This window comes from Prunus persica, chromosome G7 (assembly GCF_000346465.2).
Source record: "Prunus persica cultivar Lovell chromosome G7, Prunus_persica_NCBIv2, whole genome shotgun sequence".
Lineage (NCBI taxonomy): Eukaryota > Viridiplantae > Streptophyta > Magnoliopsida > Rosales > Rosaceae > Prunus > Prunus persica.
The window spans coordinates 1,404,986-1,432,876 of record NC_034015.1 but is presented as its reverse complement, the minus strand read 5'-3'; the positions used below and the strand labels follow the sequence as shown (position 1 = coordinate 1,432,876).

The following is a 27,891-nucleotide window of genomic DNA, read 5'->3' as shown; positions in this document are numbered from 1 at the left end:
CCGAGCTAATCCAAGACAGTCCTAGGATTTAGTCCGGTCCATAACAGTCCGGCGTACCAAACGACCCCTAATTGGACTCTGGCAGTTACAAAAGGTTCGGACTTTTGCCTTTTTTGGGTTCTAGAATTGTAGTGAACTAACTTATCCTCTAATCATTCTTATGGGCAAGAATTATAGTGACGCAGACTCAACGTTTGGGCATGGCATAACTTAATTTAACCTGTGTTTTACGCAGATTAGAATTAGATGAAACCTAAAAATATTAATTTCTTAATTTGGAGAGTTGAATATTTTACGGTCAATTTTAGGCAGCTTCACCTAATAACCTCCAATTAACCCCGTTCTCACCATTCTGAAAATTGAAGCTCTTTAAAGACGCTTATAATTTTCTTTTACTTCTTTCAATTTCATTCCATTTCTTTTGACAACTTAAAACATTCTGTCACTTGTGTAATACAGAACAAATCTATGCCTGAAACTTAACGAAACGTTGCACTTCTATTTCCACTTGCTGGAAAAGCTTGTCGTCGTCTACCTTGTGCTAGTTCTTTTGACCCATCATCATTTGAGACTATACCGCCTAAAGATTTTTTCTTCCCTCCTGAATTCAGGCTCCTTACACCTTCCCCAGCTTCTTTAACTGGCTTAGCTCCAAAAATGACCCCTCTCTTTGCTGCTTCATAGTCAAAAGGCTTCACCTGCAAACCACCAGATTCTTGGGATTTCTCCACTTCTCTGGGTTTCTTGTTTTGCTTACGTGACTGAAAACATTTTTGGAAGCTTGAGGACAAATCGGAGAGAGACATAGGTTCATCCTCTCCATCCCTCTCCAAAGCAGATGCCACTGAATCATTCTCATTTCTCGTTTCTGAGCAACCATTTATTGGTTCACCCACATCTGAATCATTTTCCAGTGTTATGATATCAACTAAATTAGACCTCTCAGGTGATGCAGTGAGAGGCCCTTCAGAGTGGGGAATTTTGGAACTTGTAGCTGGTGCTTCGATGATTGGCTTTGATTGCTCACTGCTTCCCGTAAATGAGTGGAAAGGAAAGTTCATTGACGACCTAATTTGCTCCAACTTGTCTTCCTTGTTCTATAAAGAAAATCATGTAGCAAAAGAGTTAGCAAAGTACAGGTTACTAAAGAAGATTACAAGAAACACGTAAAAATACAAAATTTCACCAATAATATATTATTCAATTACAGTTTATGTTAAAAAAAGGGGGTCACTTAAGTGTCTTGTCTAAAGTAGGAGATCTAAGCTATATAAGAAAGCATTTCAAGATGCAATCTTTCAATTTGACTTGAGAGTTGCAATGTGCAAGGTTCAAGTCTAGCTGCCATTCCAAACAATAAAAGAATCGACAAAGATGGTCTATGCCATTTCAGGAAAAATTGATTACAGCATTCTTACTAACCTTTCTATCAGCATCAAACTTTCTTTTTGGAACTCCACTCCCCAACAGGGAACTAAAGGCACAGCTAGGCTTCTTTTGCACCTGAACACTTACTCCAGTAACCTACAACAGAAATGGACAATCATTTTAAGACTAAAGCTTTATGAGCAAGAAACAAACAATATAAAATTTCAAAGAAAGCCAACGGTTTTAAAACCTTTGTTGAATCTAATACACAGGCATTGCTGCTTGCTTCTCTGCTTTGCCGCGGAACAATATTCTGTCTAGGAAGCACAGAAGTGTTGCTACCACATTCAATCTTTCCTTTCCTATTTTCACCAGGATGCTCAAGAGAGCTTTCTTGTCCACCTCTTACAAGTTCCGAGGCATCACATCCAAGTTCAGTATCCTCCATTTTATGTGGCGGAGAAGCAGGTGAAGCTGCAGATATATCACCTTTAATTGAATTGCTGCCAGACTCATCAGGTAAGACGGCTTCAGATCCTTCATTTGCCAATATATTCTCTTCAGTTGCCTGCAAACAGGCCTACTGTTACCAAAAGAACTGAAATTATAGTGATACCAAACATCTGAAGAACATTCTCTATCATATTCCAAGTCCCAATAAAATATGGATTTCAATTTAAGGGTCTGTTTGGGAATGCTTCTGGAAGGGCTAAAAGTGCTTTATGACAACCAAACGCACTTTTGACAGCATTTGACAGAAAAGTTTAGAAGCACTTCTAGCTCATAGAAGCGCTTTCTGGAGAAGCACTTGCTATTTGCTTCTTCAGGAAGCACTTGGATTTCTAATGAAGATTTCAACATCTTTATAATAAAAGGAGTTTTACTAGAAGTGCTTAAGAGCAGGAGTGCTTCCTAAGTCCCAAACGAACCCTTAAAATAATTTAAAATATAAGCACGAAAAAAAAATCTCTTCTTGATAGTACTCAAGTAGGAAAGATAAGGATAGCAAGACTTCTAGACAAACAAAAATGCATATTATGGATGTTTTTTTCTTGGTTGAAACATAATGTGGATGGAAAAAAAATATACATTTTCACCTGTTCATATAATGGATGGCCTAAGGGATTCACAAATTGAGTGCTCGGGTAAAACCAAAGAGCAACAATAAAAAAAATTAGATATTCTCAACCAAAGTAGACCGCATATCAGACGAGAGGAGGTTATGTATTTTACAGCACTTAGCAACCTGTTGCACAGGACCCATAGAGCCAGTATATCTTTGTAAACATTCATTTCTTTTCATGGAATGCCACAAATTGGTAACCCCATGACATCCAAGGTAAATTGAAAAAAACCAATGCACATTATAACTGACAATGGAATACAAATGTTTTATTTTTTTTTAATAAAATTTATCAAAATGCAGAGTTTAATTCCACAGTTCTAATCAGATTCAACAGTTCAGCACAAGGAATTTGGCATGAAGTATTTAACAAAGCATAATTTATAGCTAATCATTTGGTAAAGTATATTTAATGACTTTAAAGTGCTTCAGTTATTAACTTTGCAGCTGAATTCCTTACAAACTTTTCTTCCTCCCCCACCAATCTTTCCTAAAAAACGTAGTCATCATGATAACATAGTCAATGCAATCCAATATCTGCAATAGTCATAATTTTTTATCCATCTCACCCCATAGGAGGGATGGCTTGTCCTATGATCCAAAAATATACAGGTCACCAATGAATGCCAGCCTAATAGAGAAAAGCAAACAACAATGCCCAGTCACAGTGATCATCAGACTACTAAACATAAGGCCTTACCATACCCGCATGTCCCAATTTCAGATGTTCGACCGCAGGCTCAAAAAAAGCAGCATTTTGCATAGAATGCCCAATGATGCTAACCACAGAAGCAAGATTGCGCTCAACATACGGGTGCTTTGATTTCACCAATCGCTTTAACTTGCTAGTGGTGCTAGGCATCTGTTTAGCTATTACCAATAAATAAATAAATAAGTTGAATGTCTACTGTTTAAACATGTTGAAAAAAGAGAGAAATATTGAGATGCAACTTTGTACAAGTTTCCCATTACCAATTTCAAGAAGAGTTTTGTTTGGTAATATATAGCCAGTACTTTCATCCTCTGCACGAGCAACAACATCCCGCCACTCACAAAGACCCTGAAAAATCATTTTTAAAGTACATCTAGAATAAGTAGCGGATAACCATTAATATTACACATTTACACATTACTTAAGAATATAAGTGCCTCTTGTAAAATATAGTAGACATCACTCAATAAGGAAACAACAGATTATATGCTTATGAATGTGACAAAGCATTTAACAATTTCCTTCATGCAATCATTTTAACATTTAAACTAGTCTTCCTACATGAAAAATCATTAATGATAAATGGATCAGGGTACCACACAATGAAAATCGTATTGGAATAAAAGAGGGGATATCTTCAGTGTTTTACAGTTTAAGTGAATCAACCAATGTTAAAATTTGAATGATACAAAGAAGAAAATAAGAAGGCAACTTACGGAAACAATTGCAAGCTGCTGAGCATTGAAACCAGCACCTTGCAACCTGGATCAAAACAGAAAAGAATATATCTGTCATTATAATATGTTATAATTTATACTAGCCAGTTGGCACCCTCCCCCATGTGACATTTTTTTTTCCTTTTTTATTATTTTAGCCTTTTCAAATAAAATTCTTCTGTCGAACATTTTGGTTAACCAAGGGCATTAAATAACCATGTGAGGTCCCCTACAGGTTTATACTTCAAGGATCCAAAATCAAATCTTCATTTAAAGATCATCCTTGAAAAAAAATTAGACAAACTGGAAACCAAGAAAACATCTTAGTTGTGACCAAAAAATAGAAGAATGCGGTGTTTCAAGAAAACATTAAAATTACAACCAAGTAATTGAGTGGTTAAATGGTATTGAGTTTGAGTAAGTTTTGCAGCGATGATCTTTGAGAGAAGACCTAAAAACTAGACGGTTCGGATCATTGAAGTACAACGCGAAGTGGGCCCTATAAAGGTGTCCCTCAAATAAGCTCCCTAATATAAAAGAACCGGACTCCTGTCATTTTCATATATTATACTCCCTCAATTACCACACATAGTTGGATAAAGGTCATGTCACCAATTTTACTTGAAGGCTCAAGACCCATAGGGCACTCCTGACGGAGTTAGAACAGTAAACCTCCCTCCCTGACAGAACCAGTAATCATCTACTCACACATTAATCTCTAGTAGGTTTTTAGTTTCAATCTGGTCTAAAGGTTCACTTTTCTCGCAAAACCCTCAACCACTTAATGGTAATCAATTAATTTGATTGAAGAAATTTTTCACTGTATGGGAGTTTAGGTCCGAGTTGTGGACCTAAAGAGGACGCACATAACATATTACATTGTTTTGGCGTTTTACAGATGGTTTTGTTAACTGGATTGGTAAAGGTTTAATTTTTGAAGGTGGTACCACACAACTTGATGTTGGATGTTAAGCAACAAGATTTCTGTTTCTAGTTTAGGTATTTTTGATCTGTTTGGATTAAAAAATTGTAATGGGGATGAGGAAGAGACAGCGTCTTGGGCTTTATTGGTTTACCCCAGTTTTGAACATTTGATAATGGGATCCAGGGGATAGGGTGGTGGTGGGTTTGGGCAATGGCAACTGGAAAAGATGTAAACTCTCTGGAATTCAGAGGTGATCTACCATCCCAGAAGAAAATAAGGTACACAGTATGCTAGCCTTTTGACCTGAAATAAAGAAACATACCCATATATATGGAGATAGGAATTTTCTGTCAAAAGCTCTTTCTCATACAGATGCATGCATATATCATAACTCCGCTTGTAAACCTGTCAGGAAATTTTTTTTAAAGGGTCTTCAATAAAATTAATAAATGGAAAACAACGTATATATACAAGAGAATGTAATTTAAAGAACCATTTTCTAAGCTGTATCAACTAATTTACCATGAAGACATATTTACTTCATATGAAAGAATACTCAGCTCAAATCATACTAGAAGGGTTACCTACACAAATAATAAAAACACCAACTCGAACAATCATCCATCTGCATATGTTATAAACAACTCAATTTTAACGTACTTTTTTTCGCTCAAGGGACTAGAAAAAGCACTAAGAACGCCATTTTTTAATCTTAAAAGATCAAACAAATTTCCTTTTAAAAAGAAACAAATATGCCATTCCATCATCAGAACAACAAGCCAATTGGCTAAGGCCTAAGACCAAATCAGCTACAGAGAAAAAAAAAAAAAAACTACACCTGCAGAAAAATTATTCCAAACTAATAACACTTGATTAAAACAATACAAAAATTTTAATAGCTCCACTAGATGACCCAAAAGACGCTTCAAAAATAACCCTCTGCTATCTTTCCCATAGACTTTAGATCGTTCGTAACTACAATGAACGATAATAGAGTGCTAAGACAACCAGAGACAACATCTAGCAGAATATTTCAACCTTCACACAACCACAAATTACCAAAAATTACATGATACCATAAATCACCTCCTCAACAAATAGATTGGAATGAACAATTAATTAACAGGGAGGTTTCTTGATTACTTGTTAATCTTTGGTGAGACATCGCTGATGCATTTCATGAGCATTTTCACAGAACTCATAAACTTCTACGCAAAGACTAATTAAATCAAATTTGACCAGATCCAACAAGCATTCAGAAAAAGGAATAAAAATAGAATTTCAACATCCCATATGGTCAACTTCAATGCTAGAAATGAAACAACAAGGAACATTGCATTAACCACCAAAAGTATGCAAATTACATAATGAAATTGCACTCATATAAAAGCAAAACAATGACTTGGGAACAAGTCACAGTCTTGCAGGAACAATGAGCACTCTAATGGAAATTAAAAGTATACTCATCCATAAGCCATAAATCAAAACTAGCAGTTAGCTACAAAAGTTTACAATACATAAAAGCATTAAGAATGTGCATAACACAAAAGATTAAAAACATATAATTCCAGGAGAATAGAGAGAAGCATGGGATCCTCATATGTACCATACCTCTACTAAAGGAGTGTCCAAGTTTTCTGATTCCTTTGGCATCAAACATAACATTGTTCTCATTAAATCATACATGTGCAACAGATAGTGTGTATCTTCTCTGGCATATCTGTCAAGATAACAAAACTGCTTTAGGCAATTGGGGAGCTTAAACTTCATCACCTCAAAGTAATCTAAAAAGAATGGTCACAAGAATGCAACATCTTAAATAACTAGAATATGAACCACCAAAAAGAGAAAAATAAATACATAAGAATAAAAGAAATTTAAAATTTCTAAAGAGGGATCCTTGGTATGAGTTGAGGACCTTAACGTATATGGATAGATCTTATAACGGGGTCTAAAAAAACAAGTCATTTCTGCTGGGCCTGTCTTCTTTTTTTAGGTTCATTAGGGTTTTTATTGGTTGGAACGTCCATGCAGACTTCATGTAATAAGTTGTCCAATCCAATTTTTTCAATTTGGTGGCAATCTTAATCATAAAACTAGCTGCTATCCACAAGCCATATTATCCTTAACAATCAATCAGTCGTAACTGGGACAAACATTTTAACATCAAACAACAAGCAAAGTATATTAAAATGATATTAGGAAGAAACCAACTAACTAGATTTTGGATTTTTCAGTTTCAAATCACTCTCATATATAAAGGCAGAAAGTTAAAGTTGCATTGAACAAAATTGAGAGAACAATGATTTACGGACTTGTAATATATAATCGACTAAACTAATACTAGCTATGTTACCCAGTAAACATATGCCATAATCCACATTTTTACCTGACCATCTCCTCAGGAAGAGGGCGTAATCTCCAATCTGCATTCTGGTATCTGCAAAGAGTTCACCAGTCAAGCTTGAAAAATATGAGCTGGACAAATAGGCGACAGTCAAAGCAGCAACAAGCAAATTTTTTGAAAATATAAAAAATAACAAGTATTTAGAACACCTAGAAGATTGAAGAAATTAAAGTAAAAATAAAACACTTACTCTTTGTTAGCAGTAACACCACATAACTGATGTAAAAGATATTCCAAACTATTTCTCTCCATTTTCAATACCCTTGAGGCCTGAAGATTAAGACGACCCCATTGTCCTTGGTTACCAGCACATTATGAAGATTGAAATACATTTTGAGTAAAGGGGCTAAAATTATAGAAACAAATAGTACAGCTATGATACTTTTTCCAAATTAAGGAAACAGAATTAAGTATTCCTTTACATGATAAGTGAATCCATTTGTTCAGTGGTTTCAAAGTAAATCACCTGGCCAGTATCAAACAAATTGCAGATATAAATGCCAAAATCACGTTGAAGCCACATGATATCTCGATCTGCTCCATGCATCACCTAATGAATTATAATTTTTACCAGAAAAAAAAAATTAGCTGATACGTTACGAACTGAGAAATGCATATGAGCATGATACAAACCTTTCTCTTGGCAGGGTCCTTGAAAACTTCCCTAAGATATGGACCAACATGAATTCTAAGCTTCAAAGTATCTACTATAAAATCTTCAGTTCTAGTAGAAATTTGCATCAAGCAAGTCATTCCTTGAAAGGATCGATATTGATTGTGTTCCAAATCAACCTACACAGCAAAGGATAGAGGTTTAAAATGCATGGAAATGAATGCCACATTGAAATGTCTAAGGTAAATGAAGTAACCACAATATTGAGATGCCAACTTAAGCAATTTCATGGCAGGTACCAGTGAATACATTGTGAAAACTCAGTTTTGTCACACACCTTAGAAGCAATATTACAGAGATCAAAGGGAAAAGGCTAAACGAAAGTAACTTCATGCAAAACTTAAAGAAAAGCCAAAGAATATATATGTGCACATATATCTTATGTTATTAAAGAGCAAACTTTTATGAAAAAAAAGTCCCTAACAATACATATAAAATAAATAAAAGTTGAATGGAAAGAAACAAATAGTTATTACATTTAGATCTTTGGTCTTTACAACTTTCCAAATTGCATGTGGACACAAAAAAGGGCTAACTACATTTTATACCATCGAGGTTTGGGGTGATTCTCAAAATGGACCTTCATTTTTCAACTTTGTCACATCACACCCCAAGATTTTGAGATAGTATTGCTGTTGCAAGTATAATTTGTATGCTAGTGCCTATGAATATAATCATACTTCCTAACCTTAAAAAAACTCATGATTATCACGGTAACCGCAAGTGCAACAAACTTCCCCAAACATTAATGACTTTGATATACAATCCAGCAATGATGAAAAAATTAATATAGTGTAAATGACCATGAAATTCAGATCGACTGACAACAAAAATTAAATCCTTGCTGTCCAATTTTACCGCAAATTCATTAACACCACGCAGCTTAGCTGCCAGCTCTTTCAGATCTTTGACCTCCTCCACAAGCTTGAATGGCGTAGACTCTAATGAGGGTGGTTTTACAGGCTCAACATCCCCAACGTCAGTGCCAACAAAATCCAGAACAGAAAGCTTATCCTTTATTCATTCAAGAAAACAAAAATTAGAAGATAAAAGGGAAAACAGGTATTTTAATTTTCGCAAGCAAACCTAATTATGCAAGGTAAAGATAAAGTTTCATTATCCAATGAGCATAAATAAAATATAAAATCTATCACTTCATGCAACCAAAAAAGTAGTTCAGATTAATACGTCAAATCACAAAAACCTTGAAACACACTATTCCATACAACTATGTCAATAAGAACAGATAAATTTAATAATGCTCAAAAATCCATGGTCAGAAGAAGATATCCATGTAGTAAAACTAGAATAAAAGTTAACAAAAAGAACGGACAAACTAGCATCTAGTGTGCAACTCAATGCTTCTTTTGCCATTTTGCAATAACAAACCTAACTAAATAACAAACTAAGAGCTTCAAAAATTATCATTGTATACTCCTTTCCATACAGACAGCTATTGGCTTTCCAGGTGTTTTTATTCAGGCCAGATTTGTTTTGCCATCTGTTAGCTAATGTACATTTGTGTTTGTAACAAAAAAGGGTACATGAGCTTTCTTAGCTAAGTCATGGGTCTACAACTGGTGGTCTTGACTAATTATAGAAGGAATACTATTTGGTTGAATAAATGTGTTTATACACTCCTCTACGGACACATAAAAGTTTTTTGTCTTGATTTAAAAGATGCTTGTAATGGTGTGTAAGACTGAAGAAGATGGAGAACACACTCTAGAAAATGAAATAAATGGCAGGCCCAGAGGTCTTGCCTCAAGCAGTGCCATGTAAATAATAAATAAAGGATATTTTATAGATGGAAAGTGGTAAATTCCAAATTTTTCACTCAGTTATCGTTTTTAGACCAGCCATGCCTTTGGAAAACCCCTTAGTATAGAGAAATGTCGGAAATATTTGTAACTCAAATTTATATTGGTAAAGCCTGCATAAAGTTCCCAACACTCCATCCATCCTCCCTCATGAGTTTAAACATTAAGGGAAGGGAACATAACATGATAAACTTGGTGCAGGGCACCCCATTAGTGTATAGCTTCCCACATTGTCAAAAATACGTCTTTCTCTAAAGACCCATCTTTTGACAGCATAGCCCCAAAATGATTTGACATGTATTCTAAAAAATGTAACCATTTTCAAAACCATATTGAGTAATGGCACATCTACCAACACAAATCATGTTTCTTTTCCAATTCTAAGAATTTAATTGCAGTAAAGAATCATAAAGAATTCCTACACCACTGGCTCCATGAGCACAGAAAACACCATAATGTTCGAACAGACTAAAAACATCAATTAATGACTTACAAGGGGATGAAGAAAACGCTGATCGTCCTCACTTCTCTGCAACCAAACATGCTCAAACGGCTGGTTTGAATTATTAACCAAAATGTTGAACTCCTCCTGAGGCCTCCGAATTGTCGGTATATGAAACGGTACCTTGGGCTTCGTCCCCACAGTCTTCTTGTCCTTGGTAGCCACCTTCACGCTCGAGACCTGAGTCGAATCACCATTAGCACTCGCCGAGCCACTGGGCCCCTTCTTCTTCTTCCCACAGACCAATTGAAACCCATTTTCCGAGTCAAAATCCGCAATCATCGGCCGCTTGGGCTCTTCTGCCTCTTTCCTGATCCTCTTGAACTCGTCCACCGACGAGTCAAACCTTTCGAGCACCTCGTCGTTGACGTTAACCAGCCAATCGTACGCGTCGTCCAAGTCTTGGGGGAAAGCCATCTTTTTGCCCCAAATAGGCGCCGAAGAGCCAACGGAGCCGAGCATTAACTGCGACTGTTCTGTGATTTGTTCGATCGGGACCTTGAATTTGTCGAAGTTGCGGTAGAAATAGAAGTCTTGGTTGGAAGGTATGCCTCGCGATGAGCCTGAGAGCTTGGATATCGCCGAGGAGAGAGGACCTTTGGTTAGGGTTTGGAGGGCTTCGGTCCGCGGTGGCTGAGGTTGGTCCACCTTCATGGCTTCTTCGCTCACGGTGGTTGTCAATGGCATGGTTAGGGTTTTGCTAGGGTTTCATTTACAGATAATTGCCTCCCTTGTGATCACCAATGTTTCGTTAATATGCAGTTGTTAATAAGTATACCAGGATCTCACGTGACGTGCGCACGGGTGCACGTGCCAATGAAGATTGTGTGACTTTGATTTTCATTTTCGCGACACATACGCATGAGATCTTTGTGTTGCAATCACGAAAATGGTAAGGACACATATATGCTTGATTTTACAAGTTGGACGCATGCATTGATTATGAATTTCTGTTTTTGTACGGATCAAATGTGAGGTAGAAATAAATTTAGAGAAAATGAAGAGTTCTAGAGATAGGATTTTGGAAGAAAGATTTGGTTGAAGGATTAGCTCAACATAGCAAGTTGGTTATCCTCTTTGGCTTGCATTACTCAACTTTCAAGTCTAGATCACTTGTCCAAAGTTATTTTCATATGCTGGCAGATCTGGGAAGTTAGGAATAATCTGTTGTTCCGAGAATCTCAGCCACACCCTGCTAGTTGTTTTCATGTTGCAGATATTGTTGGCATGGATTATTGGCATCATAACTACTTGGTCAAAAAGAAAAATATGGCACCCCCTCCTACAAATTGGATTAAAATTAACTTATATGGGTCTATCATTAATTCTCAAACCACCACTGGTTTTTTCATTAGGAATAATGGTGGTCATGTGTTACTAGCTGGTGCCAATAACACTGTTGAAAATTCCATAAATGTGGTTGAAAGTGTTGCTCTTTGGGATGGTCTCGATGTTGTTATTGATAGAGGTTGGGGTCAGACTTTGGTAGAAGGTGACTCTAAGCTTGTTATTGACAATGTCCTCAGAACAGTTAATTCCCCTCGGAGTTTCCAACAAATTATTCAAGATATCTGGCACCTTAGCTCTTATGCAGTTTTTATTCGCTTCCAGCATGTGTTTAGGGAGACAAACTTCACTGCGGACGATATAGCCAATCTAGGCCATGGGCTCTCATCGCAAGTTTTTTGGGAGCTTGGGCTTCCTTTATCAGTCTGTTCTCCTTTTTATTTTGAGCTATTTGGGCTTTCTTGTCCTAGAGGTTTCGCTTTGTAATTTTTGTTTCCACATAATAAAAAGGTAATGAAAAACTTCAATATGAGCATGACTTAGAAAAAATCACCGCAATGGGCTTCTTATTCAAAATAGGCTTATTTATGGATATACCCCTATGCTTTCAAAATAATCTCAAATTACCATATGTTTTTTGAAATGTCTTAATATACCACCTATACTTTCAATAAGTGTCTCAAGTTAGTTGTTCCGTTAGATTTGAGAGAAGTTCCGTTAGCTGTTGTGGCCCCCACTTCTTTTCAATCTCTTAACAAGGGAAAGGAAGGGTTAGTCAGGTTGAGAAAATGGGGAATTTAGAAGAAAATGGGGAATTTGGGAGAAGGGTTTAGGGAATTTCAGATTTGGGAGAAAATGAGGGATTTGAGAGAAAAGAGGGAATCTGATTTGGAGATTTCAGATTTGGGAGAATGTTTAAGATCAAATTTTCAGTCATTGTTTCCACTCCCCTTTTCTCTCAAATCTGAAATCCCCAAATCAAATTCCTCATTTTCTCCAAAATCCCTCTTTTTTCTCCCAAATATGAACCTCTAGATTCCCAAATCTGAAATTCCCTCAACCGTAAACCCTTCTCCCAATTTCCCCCTTTTCTCAACATGACTAACCCTTCCTCTCCCTTGTTAAGAGATTGAAAAGAAGTGGGGGCCACATTAGCTAACGGAACTTCTCTCAAATCTGACGGAATAGCTAATGTGAGACACTTATTGAAAGTATAGGTGGTATGTTGAGACATTTCAAAGAACATGTGGTAATCTAAGACTATTTTGAAAGCATAAGGGGCATATCCATAAATAAGCCTTCAAAATAACATAAGGGCATTGTTAAGGTAAAATGTGTCACCCAACATAATTTCACTACCGCTACCTAAGTAAGGGGGCTTTATTATTTTTAGGTTCGTCTCATTCGACACAAAGTATCTCTTAATTGCAATCCCTTCCTACAAGGGAATGCTCTTTGATTCCACAATAGAAATAAACATACATAAAAAAAATGTGTTTGATTTGTGGTTGGTCTTAAAGTAGAATCTTAGGTTGCCTATGTATCCGTTTCAGCAATCAAGCCACTGATAATTTAAGGAATTACAATGAGTGCATGACTCATTGAAAAAGAAATTTGAGGTGGATTTGCTTGGAAAAGTGTTTTTGTAAATTAGGGCGGAGAAACAAAAGAATTGATTTGGGATTGCTATTGCGTCTACATTGAGCCTAGATTGCCTAGTAACCATGATGGATCAAACTAACATAGCCCAAAAAATTTAGAAATTAATAAGTAAAGGACCCACTAATTGAGAATTTGTGTCTTTGAGATATTTGAAAAGGGTTTAGAATCCTTTGAAATCATTTTAAAATTTTACTTGGCGATTTTGACTTGGATTTGATCCCATTGAAATTTGCATGGGTGGATTACCCATGAAAAAAATTTAGGATTTTTTTAACCATTTGAGAACATTGGAATTTGGAGGTTAACGAGATTTTTTTCTCTATGTTAAGAGCCAGTTTAGCATTGTTGTGTTGTAAAAATTATCGCTGTCAAATTTGCTATGAGAGAAATCAACTGTGAGAGAAAGTAGTTTGGCGTTTGGTAAATTTTTTGTTAAAAGTGTTGTTGGTATTGATTTTACTCATAATCAGAAAATAATTGCCGATTAATCATTAAACCCAGCTTCTCTTCGAAACTGATTCCTGCATAATCAGAAAATGAAAACACCTCATTAGCTGCTTTCCTTTATAACTTTCTCTCACAACAGTTTTTAACAATAAGTGATTTTCTCATAGTTTACCAAACGGGTTGGGCTTCCCAAATTTTTTTAAAAATCACTTATCACCCCAAATAAGCAATGCCAAATAGAGTATTGCTGTGCTGTGAAAATAATCGCTGTCAAATTTGCTGTGAGAGAAATCAGCAATGAGAGAAAGTAGTTTGGCGTTTGGTATAATTTTTGTTAAAAGTGTTGTTGGTATTGATTTTACTCATAATCAGAAAATGATTGCCGATTAATCATTAAACCCAGCTCTTATTTGAAACTGATTCTTACATAATCAGAAAATGAAAGCACCTCATTAGCTGCTTTCCTTTATAGCTTTATCTCACAGCAATTTTTAACAATAAGTGATTTTCTCACAGTTTACCAAACGAGTTGGACTTCCCAAAAATTTTTAAAAATCACTTATCACCTCAAATAAGCAATGTCAAACAGGCACTTCCGACCAACCAATCCTATTTTAAGGAGAGGTCCGTTGGGCTTTGTTGGACTTTCTTTCTCAAATAACATGCTTTAGCCTTTTAATCGTGACAACCAAAAGTTGTAGACACCAGGACAAAAGAAACACAATGTTATACAATGCTTTATGGTCAAGCAATTAAAACCATATGCCTAGATTGAGCCTAGATTGCCTAGTAACCATGATGGATCAAACTAACATAGCGTTGACAAAGGGAGCATTAATTCAAGGGCGGAACCATGAATGGTTTCTAAGGGATCAAGGGCGGAACAATGTGTTGACAAAAGATTGAGCCTAGATTGCCTAGTCTTTAGCTCATTTAAATTTATACTTAACATAAAAGGGAGCATTAATTCACCCGGTGACACCCACATAGAACCATATGCATCAAAAGGTGCACGTATGGTTTCTAAGAGATCAAGGGCGGAACTATGAATTTTTCAACGGGTGGGCTAGTTAAAATTATTAGCTTAAAATTTAATGATTATTTTTTTTTTTTTGGTACTTATAATTTGTGTAGTCTTTCTAGAAATAAAAGTAAACATTAAATCATATAAGCCAAGCTAGTTCATAGCTTCATAGACTAATTTTTAATAATTTTTAACATAAACCAAATAGGTTTCCGGAATAATCATTTTCTCAAGATAATTTTTGGCGGCTTTTATTCCTCACACATCAAATAAGAAAACTTGATTTTATGAGATTTTAGTATGAAGTATATATTGACTTAATGAGCCATCATTTTTAGTCTAAATCGTATTTTGCACTAAAACCGATTTTTTATATTTTAATTTGGTGGGAATTTGATTTTCTAGTATTTTTATCTGAATCCAAATGCGGGGTACTTCCTTATTTCCACTTTCAACATTTAAGTAAATAGAGTAATATAAAAATAAATAAAAGTAAAATGACAAAAACATTTACTTAAATGTTGAAAGTGAAAATAAGGTAATCTGTATAGTGCCACTGACTGGGCTGATATTGAAAATAAGTTAAATATATAGGTTTTATATTTTTTTTCTTAAAAAACCACACTAGGCTATAGTTTCCGCCCTTGTAAGGGATACAACTTTATCCCAATCAACCGACTTTATTGAGAAAGATTACTAAACTTTCATTTAGGCTTATTTTGATTGAATGACAAAGGTTTCTTTGGATTTTTAGTCATTATATCTATTCATTGAATAAGTGATAATCGTTATAACATACTTAAAATTGTTGCATACTTATCATATTATTTCCAAACATATAAACACAAAAGGAAAAGGAAAGGTAAAAGCAGTTGGAAAAACATTATAAATCTAGAAAGCACACTTTGTACAAGCGTGTTATGCCGATCAAAATAAATAAATAAAATGTTCCGCATTTTTCATCTTTATTCATGTTATGCCTTTGGCATTGTTATGATATTGAATTTGAAGTTTTCCATAGAAAAGTCTTATGCAATTCCTCGGACTTCTTCACATATACCGTACACCGCTGTTATATGATTATTGTTTTGCTATGGTGCTTCATTTTTTTTGGGAGATCAGTCTATACGTTAGATTTGCACGCTGATTATCTCTGTTTTCCATTTCTTGTTTTCTCAAACAATCTCAAGCAAAAATAGTTTACCGTCTACACAGGGACTCTGATTTGTAGCTGAGCAAAACAGCATCTATGTATTTTTCAGAGGAGAATCTTGAAGAAATTGAGTTGTAAATGAATGATGCTTATAGCAGATTCCTCTATACTACAATCCCAAAATAGATGAGCAAAACAGATGCCATCTACAATCTGCTAAAAGAATTGTTTTGCCTGATCTGTATGTTGATCACTTAGTTAAGAAAAACTGCATAACAGAATCTCAACCCTCACCACCAGAAGTTCTTTAGTGTAATTTATACATGAATACTGGTACAAAAGTTGAGCCCAACAACTAAATAATGTTGTGCAGCATACGAAAAAAGTAGTCCCCCATGTTTGTTATATGTACTCAGTCCCCGTGGATAGTATAACGCTCCCATTTCTTCGTTGGATCATATATCTGCCATTAAAATGGACAATACGGGTGAGTACGGAAAACTGAAGGAATCATTACAGAATTGCACTTCATATGCAGCACAAATGCCTAATGCAGTAGAGATTAGCTGACATAGTCTAATTGTCGTCGCACCCAATGTGCTTGCGTATTGGCCTAAAAATACGGAAATATTGATATTGGAAAATTTGGAGCATAACTTTGAATGACACATCATGTCATTTGTTTAATCAATTATCAACTATTTTGATTAAAGAATTCGGTAAACTTCGACGCATAAAAGGTGTATACGCTTCTAAGGTGATTATACCATGCACCAACAACAGTGTACTAAAAAACTGCTCCATTCTTATTGAAAGTTGATTGAATATACCTCCGAAGTTATGTATAATGATTTAATACAGTTATTTATGCCAGAAACAACATAGTACCACATAAGAGTTCCTAGGAGGTTCAAACACTTAATCTCTCACATATCTCATTCACCAATTAGCATATAAAATCATCTAAAAAAATTCATTCCTTAGTTTATATAAATTTATAAAACAATCATTACAAAATAACAATATTAATAAATTAAGTAATTAGCAAATCATAAGTTAACAATAATAATGTTACTTTAAGAGATTAAGTAATCAACAATGATACACTAACAAAATAATGCATATAAAAACAAAAACCAAAAAACGAACACCACTGCAAGTCTATGTTTGTTTTTGGGTATTAAGTATAATGAACATCTTCTAATACTCAGATGAAGTAGCCAAGATGGTAGGCAATCATCCCATTGAAAGAGAGAAGTTAGGGTTTTGAAACCCCAACCCTACTAAAACTTATTTAGCTCACATGCTGGTGTGCACAATATATCACCCCACTAAAATTCCAATTTATCAGCAACACTCAGACATTGGTCACACTATATATTCAGAAATTGTGTACTCAAGAGCACTTTAGTTAATATTTCAAGAAACCCTCAGTTGAATGACAATCAGTATGACACACTATCAAGCCTGACTGGAGTGACATGTGAAAGGACCACTATGTGGTTACTTAGAAATTTTTATTAAATATACCTATTATATATAACAAAAATATATACAGACAGAGACAGCAAGGGACCGAAAGAGTACCTCCCATCTAGAAGCAGGGAAGATATGCTTATTCTTCTCATACCAATGCCTCTCAACAACCTTCCCAGCATGAGACTGCCACAAAAATAAAATCAGAGTATTAAGAACATCGTTAGCCATGGCATTACCAGAAATAGAAACCTGAATGACATGCTCAAGCCTACAGTCGGTTTCTTATGATAATACGTAGCATGTCTCAAGCCTACAGTCTGTTTCTTGTGATGATATGCAGCATGTATCTTCCAAATAAAAGGTATAATACTTGAATGCAGCGAAGTTCAAAGCAGATGTCTGTAATTTGATAATAGATTCATACGGCAGGAAAATTCTGTTCACTAAAATAAAATGGCTAATCAAGTAAGGTCAACATATTAAGGGTGATTAAAATCTTCACTGCTAACAATTTCCCAACTCTTTCTGTCTGTATCGCTGTGCTTTTTGTTTCTGGAGGGGAGGGATGGGGGTGGGTAAGTCAAAAAACTTTATGGGATAAAGAATGAGGCATGAGGCCCTGGGCTTCTTTATGACCATTTGTTTCTGCAGTTTTCAGAGACATTCCTTTTAATATTCTTCATTTGGATTGTAGGGAAACTGTGAGTTGATCTTAGTTCTAGTCATTTGTAGTTAGACAGGTGTAGAGTGGTTTTTCTTTTTCTTTTTTATTTCACCAGTTTGGCCTAGATTGTAGACTAGTCCACGGGCAGGAAACTTTTTTCTAACTTTGGACATTTAACATTAAAGTTGTTGTGCACTATCAAAATAATAACATATTTCCACAGCTTAGAAGATGTCCAGCACAGACTCCGCATCCACCATTGAAAGCATGACTTGATCTCAATACATTGGAAGCATTTAATGCAGTATGTCTTGAAGTTAACTTTAGACTACTTATACTTCTGTTTCATTTTCAGTTTCAGAAACTTCTTACATGATGCAGGATAAGACAAAAATATTGGAATGGACACAGCCAAGGTTAAATTATGGACCTATTCATAGCCGTCTAACTAGAATCCTACATTGCTAAGATGCCCAGCATAGATTCCACATTTACAACTGAAATAATGGGATACACTAACTACATTTCAAGTTCAGAGTACATTGAAAGAGCATTCAACACATTCCAACATGAAATTAACTTTAGCCTGTTTATGCTTGTGTGTCATTTTTTCAGTTATTTATTTATTTATCTTTTTTTCCTATGTAATACAGGATTAGAAACTAATAATGGAACAAGAATGTACCTCATCCTTCTCTATCGTAGCATCAGCAATTGTTCGCACATCCTCATGCACATCAAAATGAAAAAGCTACGCAAAATACAACAGAATTTAGTAATGAGTAGCCATCAATGAACACAGCCTACAATAAAAATTCAAACAAATTTAGCTTTAATGCAAGTCATTCCCAGGAAGGGAAGAACAAGAACAAGAAATATTACTGGTCCACTTTTGCCCCTGGCCTTGTTTACAATTAGCTCATAGAAACTATGCTGCTGTACTTCCACAAGCATGAGACAAGTGAGGAGAAATTCATTAGTATATATTCAGCAAAGCATCTAAGAGAACAAGTATTTCTATCAAATTCTTCTTACATGTGGAATGATAAGATCTTCTTTTACATATAACAAATTCTCCACTGAGGTGGTTCGCACCTCTCGAAACTCAGGTGCAAGTTGTTGTTGAACAGCCCGAAGAAAATCTCCTATTTTATCACCCTTTCTTACCTGGAATGTTACAAAAAGAATATGAAACTAAATAGAAAAAACAATAATTTCAAGATTAAAAGAGAAACCATAAAGAGAAAACAAAAGCACTTTGAGTATGCTTTACTTGCCTGGAGCACTTTTCTATGCCCTGTTCCATCCCAATAGCTGTAAGTAATTTGAAGTGGTTCATCTGAAAATCCACAGTACAAGTTTCTTTCAAAACTTCTTACTTCGAATAGGAGGAAAAAAAAGAGACACAATGAGATAAAAGAATTACTTCGTATCTTATCCTGCTCAACAAGCCACTGTTTCCGCAACCTTTCACGCTCAGCTTGTTCCTCTGCCTCCCTCTCACTGAAATATATTCATAGCACCTCCTAAGTTTTAATGTTAGACCCAAAAGAACCAAATACAGGGAGGGTTAGAAATGTTCGCGCATGAGAGCAAGAGAGATGGATAGATATGACACCTATCTGGCAGAAAGCTAGTTTCCACTGTAGGATCTTTCCCAAGTCTACCACACCAGACTCTTGTAGCCTCTGAGCTTTCTGTATAAAGCATAATCAAAATGAAAGAACAGAGAAGTAGCAATAAGTTTCTAATGGACATCCATAAAAACACTACGAGAATACTGTTGAGTGACAACTAAAATGTCAGGTATCTGGATCTAAAATATACACCCGTCAAACAAATTAGAATGGAAACTTTCGTACAAACAAGCTGCAACAGATATATTAGTCCAGATCTACACCTTTCATCAGGGGAGAATAAGTCACACAAAATGCTGAAAAGAAATGCCAAATCAATCTACGAGAACTTTAGTGATAAAGTGCTCATCAAAGATTCGTTTAATATTCAGCCTACACAAAGATGGCTGAGAGCAACTTGAGGCACTACATAACCATAATTTTTTTTAACCTCTTTGAGAGAAGTGCTTACTATTTTCTCCATCTTCCTCTTCACTTCCATCCTCCATGTCTTCTGCAAAGGACAATCGAGAACTTCCCTTTATCTTCCTCTTCTTACGCTTTTGTAATTGAAATTCCTCCTCCCTAAATTATGAAAGGAAAGAAAAGAAAAAAAGATTTAGACTGTTGTAAACATTGACAAATATGAACACTTTAAGATGTTCATAAATCAAACAGTAACAGAGTCCTCGGTTATGAAACTCACTCTTGCTGAAGCTTCTGAAGTTTCTCCTTCTCTTCCTCCTCAATTTTGTTTCGAATATTTACTCTCTACAACAGAAATTGACATTATAAACACGCTTTTTAACCATCTTATGCTTCCATTAGTATAAGTAAATTTAAAAGAAAAAAATGCTAGTGCGTTTAGCATTTACCTTCTCAACATATTGCTCCCTTGTAACCAAACCAACGGTTTCCTTCTTAAATGCTGTCTCAAGAATCTGAAATATTCATTCAAGAAAATTACCAATCAACAACAATAGTTCTGTCTATACAAAACTTGTTATCTTTATATATTTTAACGCACCTACTGGTACCACAGAAACAGTAAGAACAAGGAAAAAAAATCTGAACGAATAGTTGCACATTTTTCAAGCTTTTCTTCCATTTGTAAAACAGAGTACACAAAACCAACATTAAAAAAAAAAAAAAAAAAACCTCATATTGATGAAGCTGAAGTACATGCGCATGGGGAACTTCAAAAGTTAGGTTTCAAAGACAAACCTCAGAAGTACTTGACCCAAATTGGAGGAGACCTGGCTGGCCTTTTTCAGAGGCTGACTTGGTTTTGAGCTCTTGAATTTTTTGGCGCTCAGCTTCTCTTTGCTTTTCGAGTCTTCGGATCCTCACGGCATCTTGGGCTGTGCCTACATATCCATCTCCCATGCCCGACATCTTTTCCTTCCTCTATGTTTCCAAACCCTCCTTCTCTTGTCCTACACTTGGAACTGATAGAAGACTTTTAAGATCAATAATCTCAATCAAAATGGTTCTCTTGAATAAAACAACTCCTACCCATATAACTATTAGACATCTGACATGTTGTACAATTATTTTGATAATTATTTTAAATACTAAAAAACCAAAATGCCATCAAAATTTCAGCAGTGTCGTTAGGGTTTTCTTTTCCCCTTTTTGTTTTCTTTGGAATTTCCCAATCCGTTTCGGCAGGGCAAGAATGCAAAATTTTTTAAACACAAGATGAGAGACTCAACATCCTTAATTGCTACAATTTTGTGTGGATAGTGTTCAATAAGACTGAAAAAGATGTACAAACTCTGAAACAATCCGGTAAAGAATCATATAACCATAAACAAGTAAACTGGACTGCAAGTGAAAAAAACTCGAGCAAAACGAACATAAATTAAATCGTAAATTTTAAAAAATCAAAAATAAAAAAGAAGACTAAAAATACCTGGGTGGGAGCCGATCGATGAGATTGAAAAAGAAGAAGATGAGAGGAATTGAGGAAAAAGAAGACAAACCGATTACAAGGGAAAGGAATGACGAAGTGAAAGCTTGGGAGGACTCTAGCCTCCTTTATTTAAACGGTGTGTTTTAGTTTTAGAACTACTCTTTCTCCATGCATGTTCTATAAAAGTAACTCCACCCATTTGCCCTTAGAGCAAGTCCAGTAGAGTCGGGCTGGGGGGGTTTGGGCAAAAAATGGGCTTCCAGCAGTGTGAGGCAGCCCGGGCAGGTGGTGGGGGCCACAAGACTGGGCTGGCCTGAGGGCGACTTCGGCCCGAGCTCGTGCCCGAGGACAGTGACGTCATGGCTGATGCTAGGCTGGCGTCAGCCCTCCAGCGTTCGAATTTTTTTTTAACGTTGGCGCGTGTAGGGCAAGTCCAGCAGAGTCGGGCTGGGGGGCTTTGGGAAAAAAATGGGCTTCCAGCAGTGTGAGGCAGCCCGGGCAAGTGGTGAGGGCCACAAGACTGGGCTGGCCTGAGGGCGACTTCGGCCCGAGCTCGCGCCCGAGGGCAGTGACGTCATGGCTGATGCCAGGCTGGCATCAGCCCTCCAGCGTTCGAATTTTTTTTTCCTCCAATCCAACGGCAGCCAATTTTTCTGCAATAAAAAATTGAAAAAAATCAAAATTTTTTTTAAAAAATACCCAAAAACTACTGAATTTTTTTTGTATAAATACCAACCAATACTCTTCACTATTAACACCAAATCTTCTTACATTTTCTTCTCCTTCTACTATTATTCACTTTCTCCTCAATATTTATTCACTTTCTACTTAATATTTTTTCACTTTCAAGTTGTATTTTTGTCTATCATATTATGGGGTCTTCTACTGAAAATGGAGGGGCATGGAGTATGATGGAAGATGTTAGCTTGTGTGAGGCTTGGGTCCAAGTTAGTCATTGTCCCGTAACGGGCAATGAGATTAAATTTTCTCATATGTGGAAAAAAATTCATCAAGCATTTTGTAAAAGGGCAATTGGTTCTATACGTACAGAAATGACATTATCCAGTAGGTGGAAAGTTCTTGATAAAGAGTTGGCGAAATGGAGAAATGCCTTAGCAAAAGCGATAGACAACCATCGAAGCGGAGAAAACCTTAGCAGTGAGGTAAATTATTTGTCATTTTCGTTCTATTAATTTCTATGTCATATTAATTTTTATTTAAATGTTTCTTGCAATTTATATATTTTGTTAATATGTCTCTATTTTTTTTTTTTTTTTATACATGTTGCATTTTTTTTAAATTTATTGAATTTGCATTAGTTTTTTTTTACATGTTGCATTGCCAATATTTTTTAAAGTTTCTTGCATTTCCATTTAATTTTTTTTATAGATTATGCAAGCACAAATGTGGTTTGGTGTTACGGGGCAAGGGAAAAAAAGTTTCAACCATACCCATTGTTGGGAGGTGGTGAAGACTTGTAAGAGATTCCAAATTATTCCAACCGGTCCGACGGTAGTCTTGAACGAGACTCCACTTCATGAGACGCCGGCATCGGATTCACCTATGGATTCCCCAATGAGTCAAGACTCACCCGTTGAAAAGGAGCCAAGGCCTATTGGGAGAAAGGCGGCGAAGGCGAATAGAGGGAGTAATTAGAGCAAGAATGCATCTAAATTTTTGGAGGAACTTTCAAAGCACCAAGCCATGAGAATTGAAATGGACTTGAAACAACAAGAGCACGATATGGCAATTCAAGTCGAATATGCAAAAGAAAGGGAGTACGTACGCAAAGAAAGGGAGTATGTACGCGAACAAAATATTGAAAAAAAAGATCGGGAAACCATGGCCATGGATACAAGCCATATGTCCCCTGAAACAAAACAATTTTGGAAGCTAGAACGAAGGGATGTTATGAGACGAAGACTTTTTCGTGACGATGTACCTAGCAACACGGATTGGTTAAATGATGAAAACCATTAAAATAGTTTGCTTGCCTTTCATGTCTTAGTTTACTTGCCTTTGATTTCATTGTATTTTTTGTTTTGTTTAATTCATGTATTTTATTTTATTAGTTGTATTGCTTTTCTTTTAGTGAATAAAGAAAATATTCAACAAAAATCCTTTGTATTCAAAAGATTCCATATATAAAAAACAAACCACAACCAAAGCATAAAAAATAAATAACCCACAACTAAAAATAATAAAGCATAAAAAAAAAAAACAAAGCATAACTAAAAATACAACATAAACATAATAAACTAAAAAAACATCTTCACTTCACTTCATTCACCTTCATTGCCTTTCACCGCCCATAAATGCTCCATCAAGTCAACTTGACGTTGTTCATGAATATACGACGATTGCATCTCCGTGTAGCGATCAATCATACGGGGCATGAAACTACCGTCTCTAACCAACAGTTCATGCTGCACTGGTTCTCCATTTGGCCCAACTGGTTTTTCATAAATTCGTGTTAGGGTCGTGTCCATGGGATTTGGTTCATACACTTCATCAGCATCGTAATCATATTCATCTTCCAAAATCATGTTATGGAGGATGATACAAGTCATCATTATACTCCTAAGCACCTCCTCGTCAAATAAACGTGTCACGCCCCTGATAATAGCCCACCGGGCTTGAAGGATACCAAAGCACCTCTCAACATCTTTTCTATACCCCTCTTGATAGCGAGCAAAAAATTTTTGCTTATGGGATCGGGGATGTGGAATTGTTTTCACAAATGTTGTCCACCTCGGGTAGATGTCATCAGCTAGATAATACCCGTTCTGGTAGATGGTACTGCTGATTTCATATGTGATATTTGGGACTTCACCTCTCAAAACATCATTGAACACCGGGGATTGACCTAGGACATTCAAATCGTTTTGAGATCCGACAACTCCGAAGAAGGCGTGCCAAACCCATGTATCAAAACCAGCAACTGCTTCCAGGATGATACTTTTCTGCCCTTTTCTATTTCCGTAATCCCCTTGCCAAGCAGTTGGACAATTTTTCCACTGCCAGTGCATGCAGTCAATGCTACCAATCATGCCGGGAAATCCTCGAGACTCAGCTTTTTGGAGAAGCCGTTGCAGGTCCCTAGGCGTAGGTCTGCGTAGGTAGTCTTTGGTGTATAGAGTTTCCACTGCATCATAAAATCGCACCAAGCTCTCCAAAACAGTGGACTTCCTCATCCGGGCAATCTCATTTACCTGATCAGCAGATGACCCATACGCCAACATTCGTATCACAGTTGTGAACTTCTGCTCTGGAAGAAGTCCCAAATTTCCAGCACAATTTCTTTTTTGAACAAAATATTCATCATAATTGCAAATATCATGCATGATTTTATTGAACAAATGGGGTTGCATTCTATATCCCCTTCGAAAATGAACATCAGAGTACAGAGATTGTGGGATAAAATAATCTTCCATAAGATTCTTACCCCGAGAATGTCTATGCCTGTCCACATTTGGGCCACGGCCTTCTCGTGAACCACGGCCACTCTGGTTTTCTTCCTCCAGCAAAGCAATTGCTATGCCAAGTTGCTCATCTAGTTCTCTCTGCGCCCTTTTGCTTGCAGCTCGTCTACGCATTCTTTTTCTAGTTTCTCGCTCTTGCCTCTCCAAAACCTTTTGCATGTCTGCCGTTGAGAATGGAGAATGAAATCTAAAATATGAGAAATGGAAATGTAGAGAAGAACTGTTGTGGGAGGTATGAGCTGAACCTCTGGTTTTATAGAAAAATGTAGACAGATAGATATGATACGCGGCTACTATTCACGTGAATAATGGCTGCCCTAGCCCCATCCAGCAAAGTGTATTTCCAGCAGTTTAGGCTTGTCATGGCAAATACTATTCATTTTTTTTGTTTTTTTTCACAACTTTGTTTACTTAAACAATTAATTTGGATAATATTTTCGGATAAGATTTTTGGGTTCCTACGTGTCAATACTATTCATATCGGATAAGATTTTCGGTTTCAAATTTCAGATAAATTTCAGATACATTTCAAAATTCAAATTTCAAATAAATTCAAAATGTCAAATTTCAGATACATTTCGAAATTCAAAATTCAGATAAATTTCAAATTTCAAATTTCAGATAAATTTCAAATTTCAAATTTCATTTGAATTTCAAATTTCGGATAAGATTTTCACCCTATAAGATTGTGCCGCGTGTCATATCTATCTGTCTCCATTTTTCTATAAAACCAGAGGTTCAGCTCATACCTACCACACTAGTTCTTCTCTAAATTTCCATTTCTCATATTTTAGATTTCATTCTCCATTCTCAATGGCAAACATGCAAGAGGTTTTGGAGAGGCAAGAGCGAGAAACTAGAGAAAGAATGCATAGACGAGCTGCAAGCAAAAGGGCGCAGAGAGAACTAGATGAGCAACTTGGCATAACAGTTGCTTTGCTGGAGGAAGAAAACCAGAGTCGCTGTGGTTCACGAGAAGGCCGTGGCCCAAATGTGGACAGATATAGACATTATCGGGGTAAGAATCTTATGAAAGATTATTTTATCCCACAATCTCTGTACTCTGATGTTCATTTTCGAAGGAGATATAGAATGCAACCCCATTTGTTCAATAAAATCATGCATGATATTTGCAATTATGATGAATATTTTGTTCAAAAGGGAAATTGCGCTGAAAATTTGGGACTTCTTCCAGAGCAGAAGTTCACAGCTGTGATACGAATGTTGGCGTATGGGTCATCTGCTGATCAGGTGGATGAGATTGCCCGGATGGGGAAGTCCACTGTTTTGAAGAGCTTGGTGCGATTTTGTGATGCAGTGGAAACTCTGTACACCAGAGACTATCTACGCAGACCTACGCCCAAGGACCTGCAACGGCTTCTCCAAAAAGCTGAGTCTCGAGGATTTCCTGGCATGATTGGTAGCATTGACTGCATGCACTGGCAATGGAAAAATTGTCCAACTGCTTGGCAAGGGGATTACGAAAATAGAAAAGGGTAGAAAAGTATCATCCTGGAAGCAGTTGCTGGTTTTGATACATGGGTTTGGCACGCCTTCTTTTTCTTTAGGTTTATATACTGGCATAATGTTAGACTATAGGACATCCAGGTTCTTCTTGTTTAACCTTTTCATATCTATTTAGTATCTAATAAGTTAGACATTTTAGTCTGTTTCTACATCCCCTCCATTTTAGCAGCTAGAGTATGGAAAATAGCTAGAAAATCATACCTCACTCATCCGATTTGGTGGCTGGATGACGGAGAACGAAAGCCTGGAAAATCGAATGAAAATCGGCGAGTTTTCTCCAGTTTCCGACGAGCTGCGTGGTCGGCGACGGTTGAGGCTGGTCGAGACGGGACGGGGGAAGGATGACGGTTCGAACGGATCTAGTCTCGTGGCCGGTGGTTCACAGTGGCGATGGTTATGGAGGAGAGAAGGTGACGGGTTAAAAACAGGAGGGGGGGCTGCTGGTTGACAGAGAAGAGTGAGGGAGGAGAGAGAGAGAGAGAGTTAGTTTTCAAAAAAAAATCCTGATTTCAAAATTACCATTTTGCCCTTCTAGGTATTTTGACCGTATTTTATTCGTTACAACTCCGATTCGAGTCCACTCCATGTCTACGGACTCGTTTCATCGCGCTCTACGCAACTATGCATGTGGAATAGTCAAATTCTTTCTCAATCAAAAAGTCAACTTTTCCTTTACTAGAATATTCTAAGAGCAAAAGTGTCCTTTCCTCTTAATAGTTTAATAGTTAAATATTAATTAAGGTTTGGGTTATTACACGCATATTTATATTTATAGAACAATTCACACACTCACAGAAATCATCAAACAGTTTAAATGTTGAAAAAATAAATATTTCTCTACCACCTAGGTATTCCCATTTTATTTCCGTCAATTCCTCATGGCACTGAAGTGACACGTCCTCGCAAGCCTCAGGAAACACAAAGTCGACCCGAGCCACAATCCTCGCAGAATTTAGGGGACATTTAGTCGGCCTGATCCGCATTCCTCGCTCCCACGGTTCGTGCGTCTCTGAAACTCGTGGGGCAAATGTCAACGGCGCTGACAAAACCGAAGGCAACTAGGATGTCCGTGGGCATCGTCATATCCGAAGGCAACCAATTTATCTGAAGGCAACTTTTATTTCGAAGGCAACATTTTTAATCCGAAGGCAACCTTGGGTAACTAGGGTGGTTTTTAAAATAAATATATGTTTCTGAAAATGATTGAAATTTATAAAACTATTTCTTAATTATCCTCAAATTCTGCTGCCACTCAATCCAACAATTTATCTCAATTCTTACTTTCCATACCCCTTTAAACATATTCAACTAGGCAACATATAAATAAAAATATTTAAATTCATCAATCATGCTAGGAAAATCACCACCAATAAAACTTATTCAATATCG

At 36.4% G+C, this 27,891-nt stretch overlaps 2 protein-coding genes across 2 annotated transcripts; both read right to left on the bottom strand.

Moving 5' to 3' along the window:
* LOC18769079 (protein RRP6-like 2) lies at positions 367 to 11,071 on the bottom strand. The gene is made up of 14 exons (XM_007204601.2): positions 10,238 to 11,071; positions 8,783 to 8,938; positions 7,885 to 8,043; positions 7,718 to 7,801; positions 7,442 to 7,521; positions 7,234 to 7,284; positions 6,456 to 6,564; positions 5,167 to 5,249; positions 3,920 to 3,965; positions 3,464 to 3,551; positions 3,192 to 3,361; positions 1,619 to 1,936; positions 1,423 to 1,524; positions 367 to 1,097 (listed from the first exon to the last, which is right to left on the bottom strand). Exons 1-14 carry the CDS (start codon positions 10,931 to 10,933, stop codon positions 480 to 482), a joined length of 2,760 nt encoding a protein of 919 aa, XP_007204663.2. The 5' UTR covers positions 10,934 to 11,071; the 3' UTR covers positions 367 to 479.
* Positions 15,891 to 21,625, bottom strand: LOC18770946 (protein XAP5 CIRCADIAN TIMEKEEPER). The gene is made up of 13 exons (XM_007202285.2): positions 21,494 to 21,625; positions 20,803 to 21,026; positions 20,454 to 20,519; positions 20,285 to 20,349; positions 20,051 to 20,163; positions 19,581 to 19,659; positions 19,389 to 19,465; positions 19,240 to 19,301; positions 18,998 to 19,129; positions 18,845 to 18,898; positions 18,648 to 18,713; positions 17,407 to 17,481; positions 15,891 to 16,282 (listed from the first exon to the last, which is right to left on the bottom strand). Exons 2-13 carry the CDS (start codon positions 20,971 to 20,973, stop codon positions 16,232 to 16,234), a joined length of 1,011 nt encoding a protein of 336 aa, XP_007202347.1. The 5' UTR covers positions 20,974 to 21,026; positions 21,494 to 21,625; the 3' UTR covers positions 15,891 to 16,231.

What these genes read in the sequence shown, in the direction of transcription:
- LOC18769079 (XM_007204601.2), bottom strand. Translation starts at nt 10,933, where the DNA reads ATGCCATTGACAACCACCGTGAGCGAAGAAGCCATGAAGGTGGACCAA. An exon ending in CTTCCTGAGGAGATGGTCAG is followed by an intron (nt 6,565 to 7,233) that starts GTAAAAATGTGG and finishes TTATCTTGACAG; the next exon opens with ATATGCCAGAGAAGATACAC. An exon ending in TGGACACTCCTTTAGTAGAG is followed by an intron (nt 5,250 to 6,455) that starts GTATGGTACATA and finishes ATTTCCTGACAG; the next exon opens with GTTTACAAGCGGAGTTATGA.
- LOC18770946 (XM_007202285.2), bottom strand. Translation starts at nt 20,973, where the DNA reads ATGTCGGGCATGGGAGATGGATATGTAGGCACAGCCCAAGATGCCGTG. An exon ending in CCAGGGGCAAAAGTGGACCA is followed by an intron (nt 18,714 to 18,844) that starts GTAATATTTCTT and finishes TATTTTGCGTAG; the next exon opens with CTTTTTCATTTTGATGTGCA. An exon ending in TCCCTGCTTCTAGATGGGAG is followed by an intron (nt 16,283 to 17,406) that starts GTACTCTTTCGG and finishes TTTTAATGGCAG; the next exon opens with ATATATGATCCAACGAAGAA.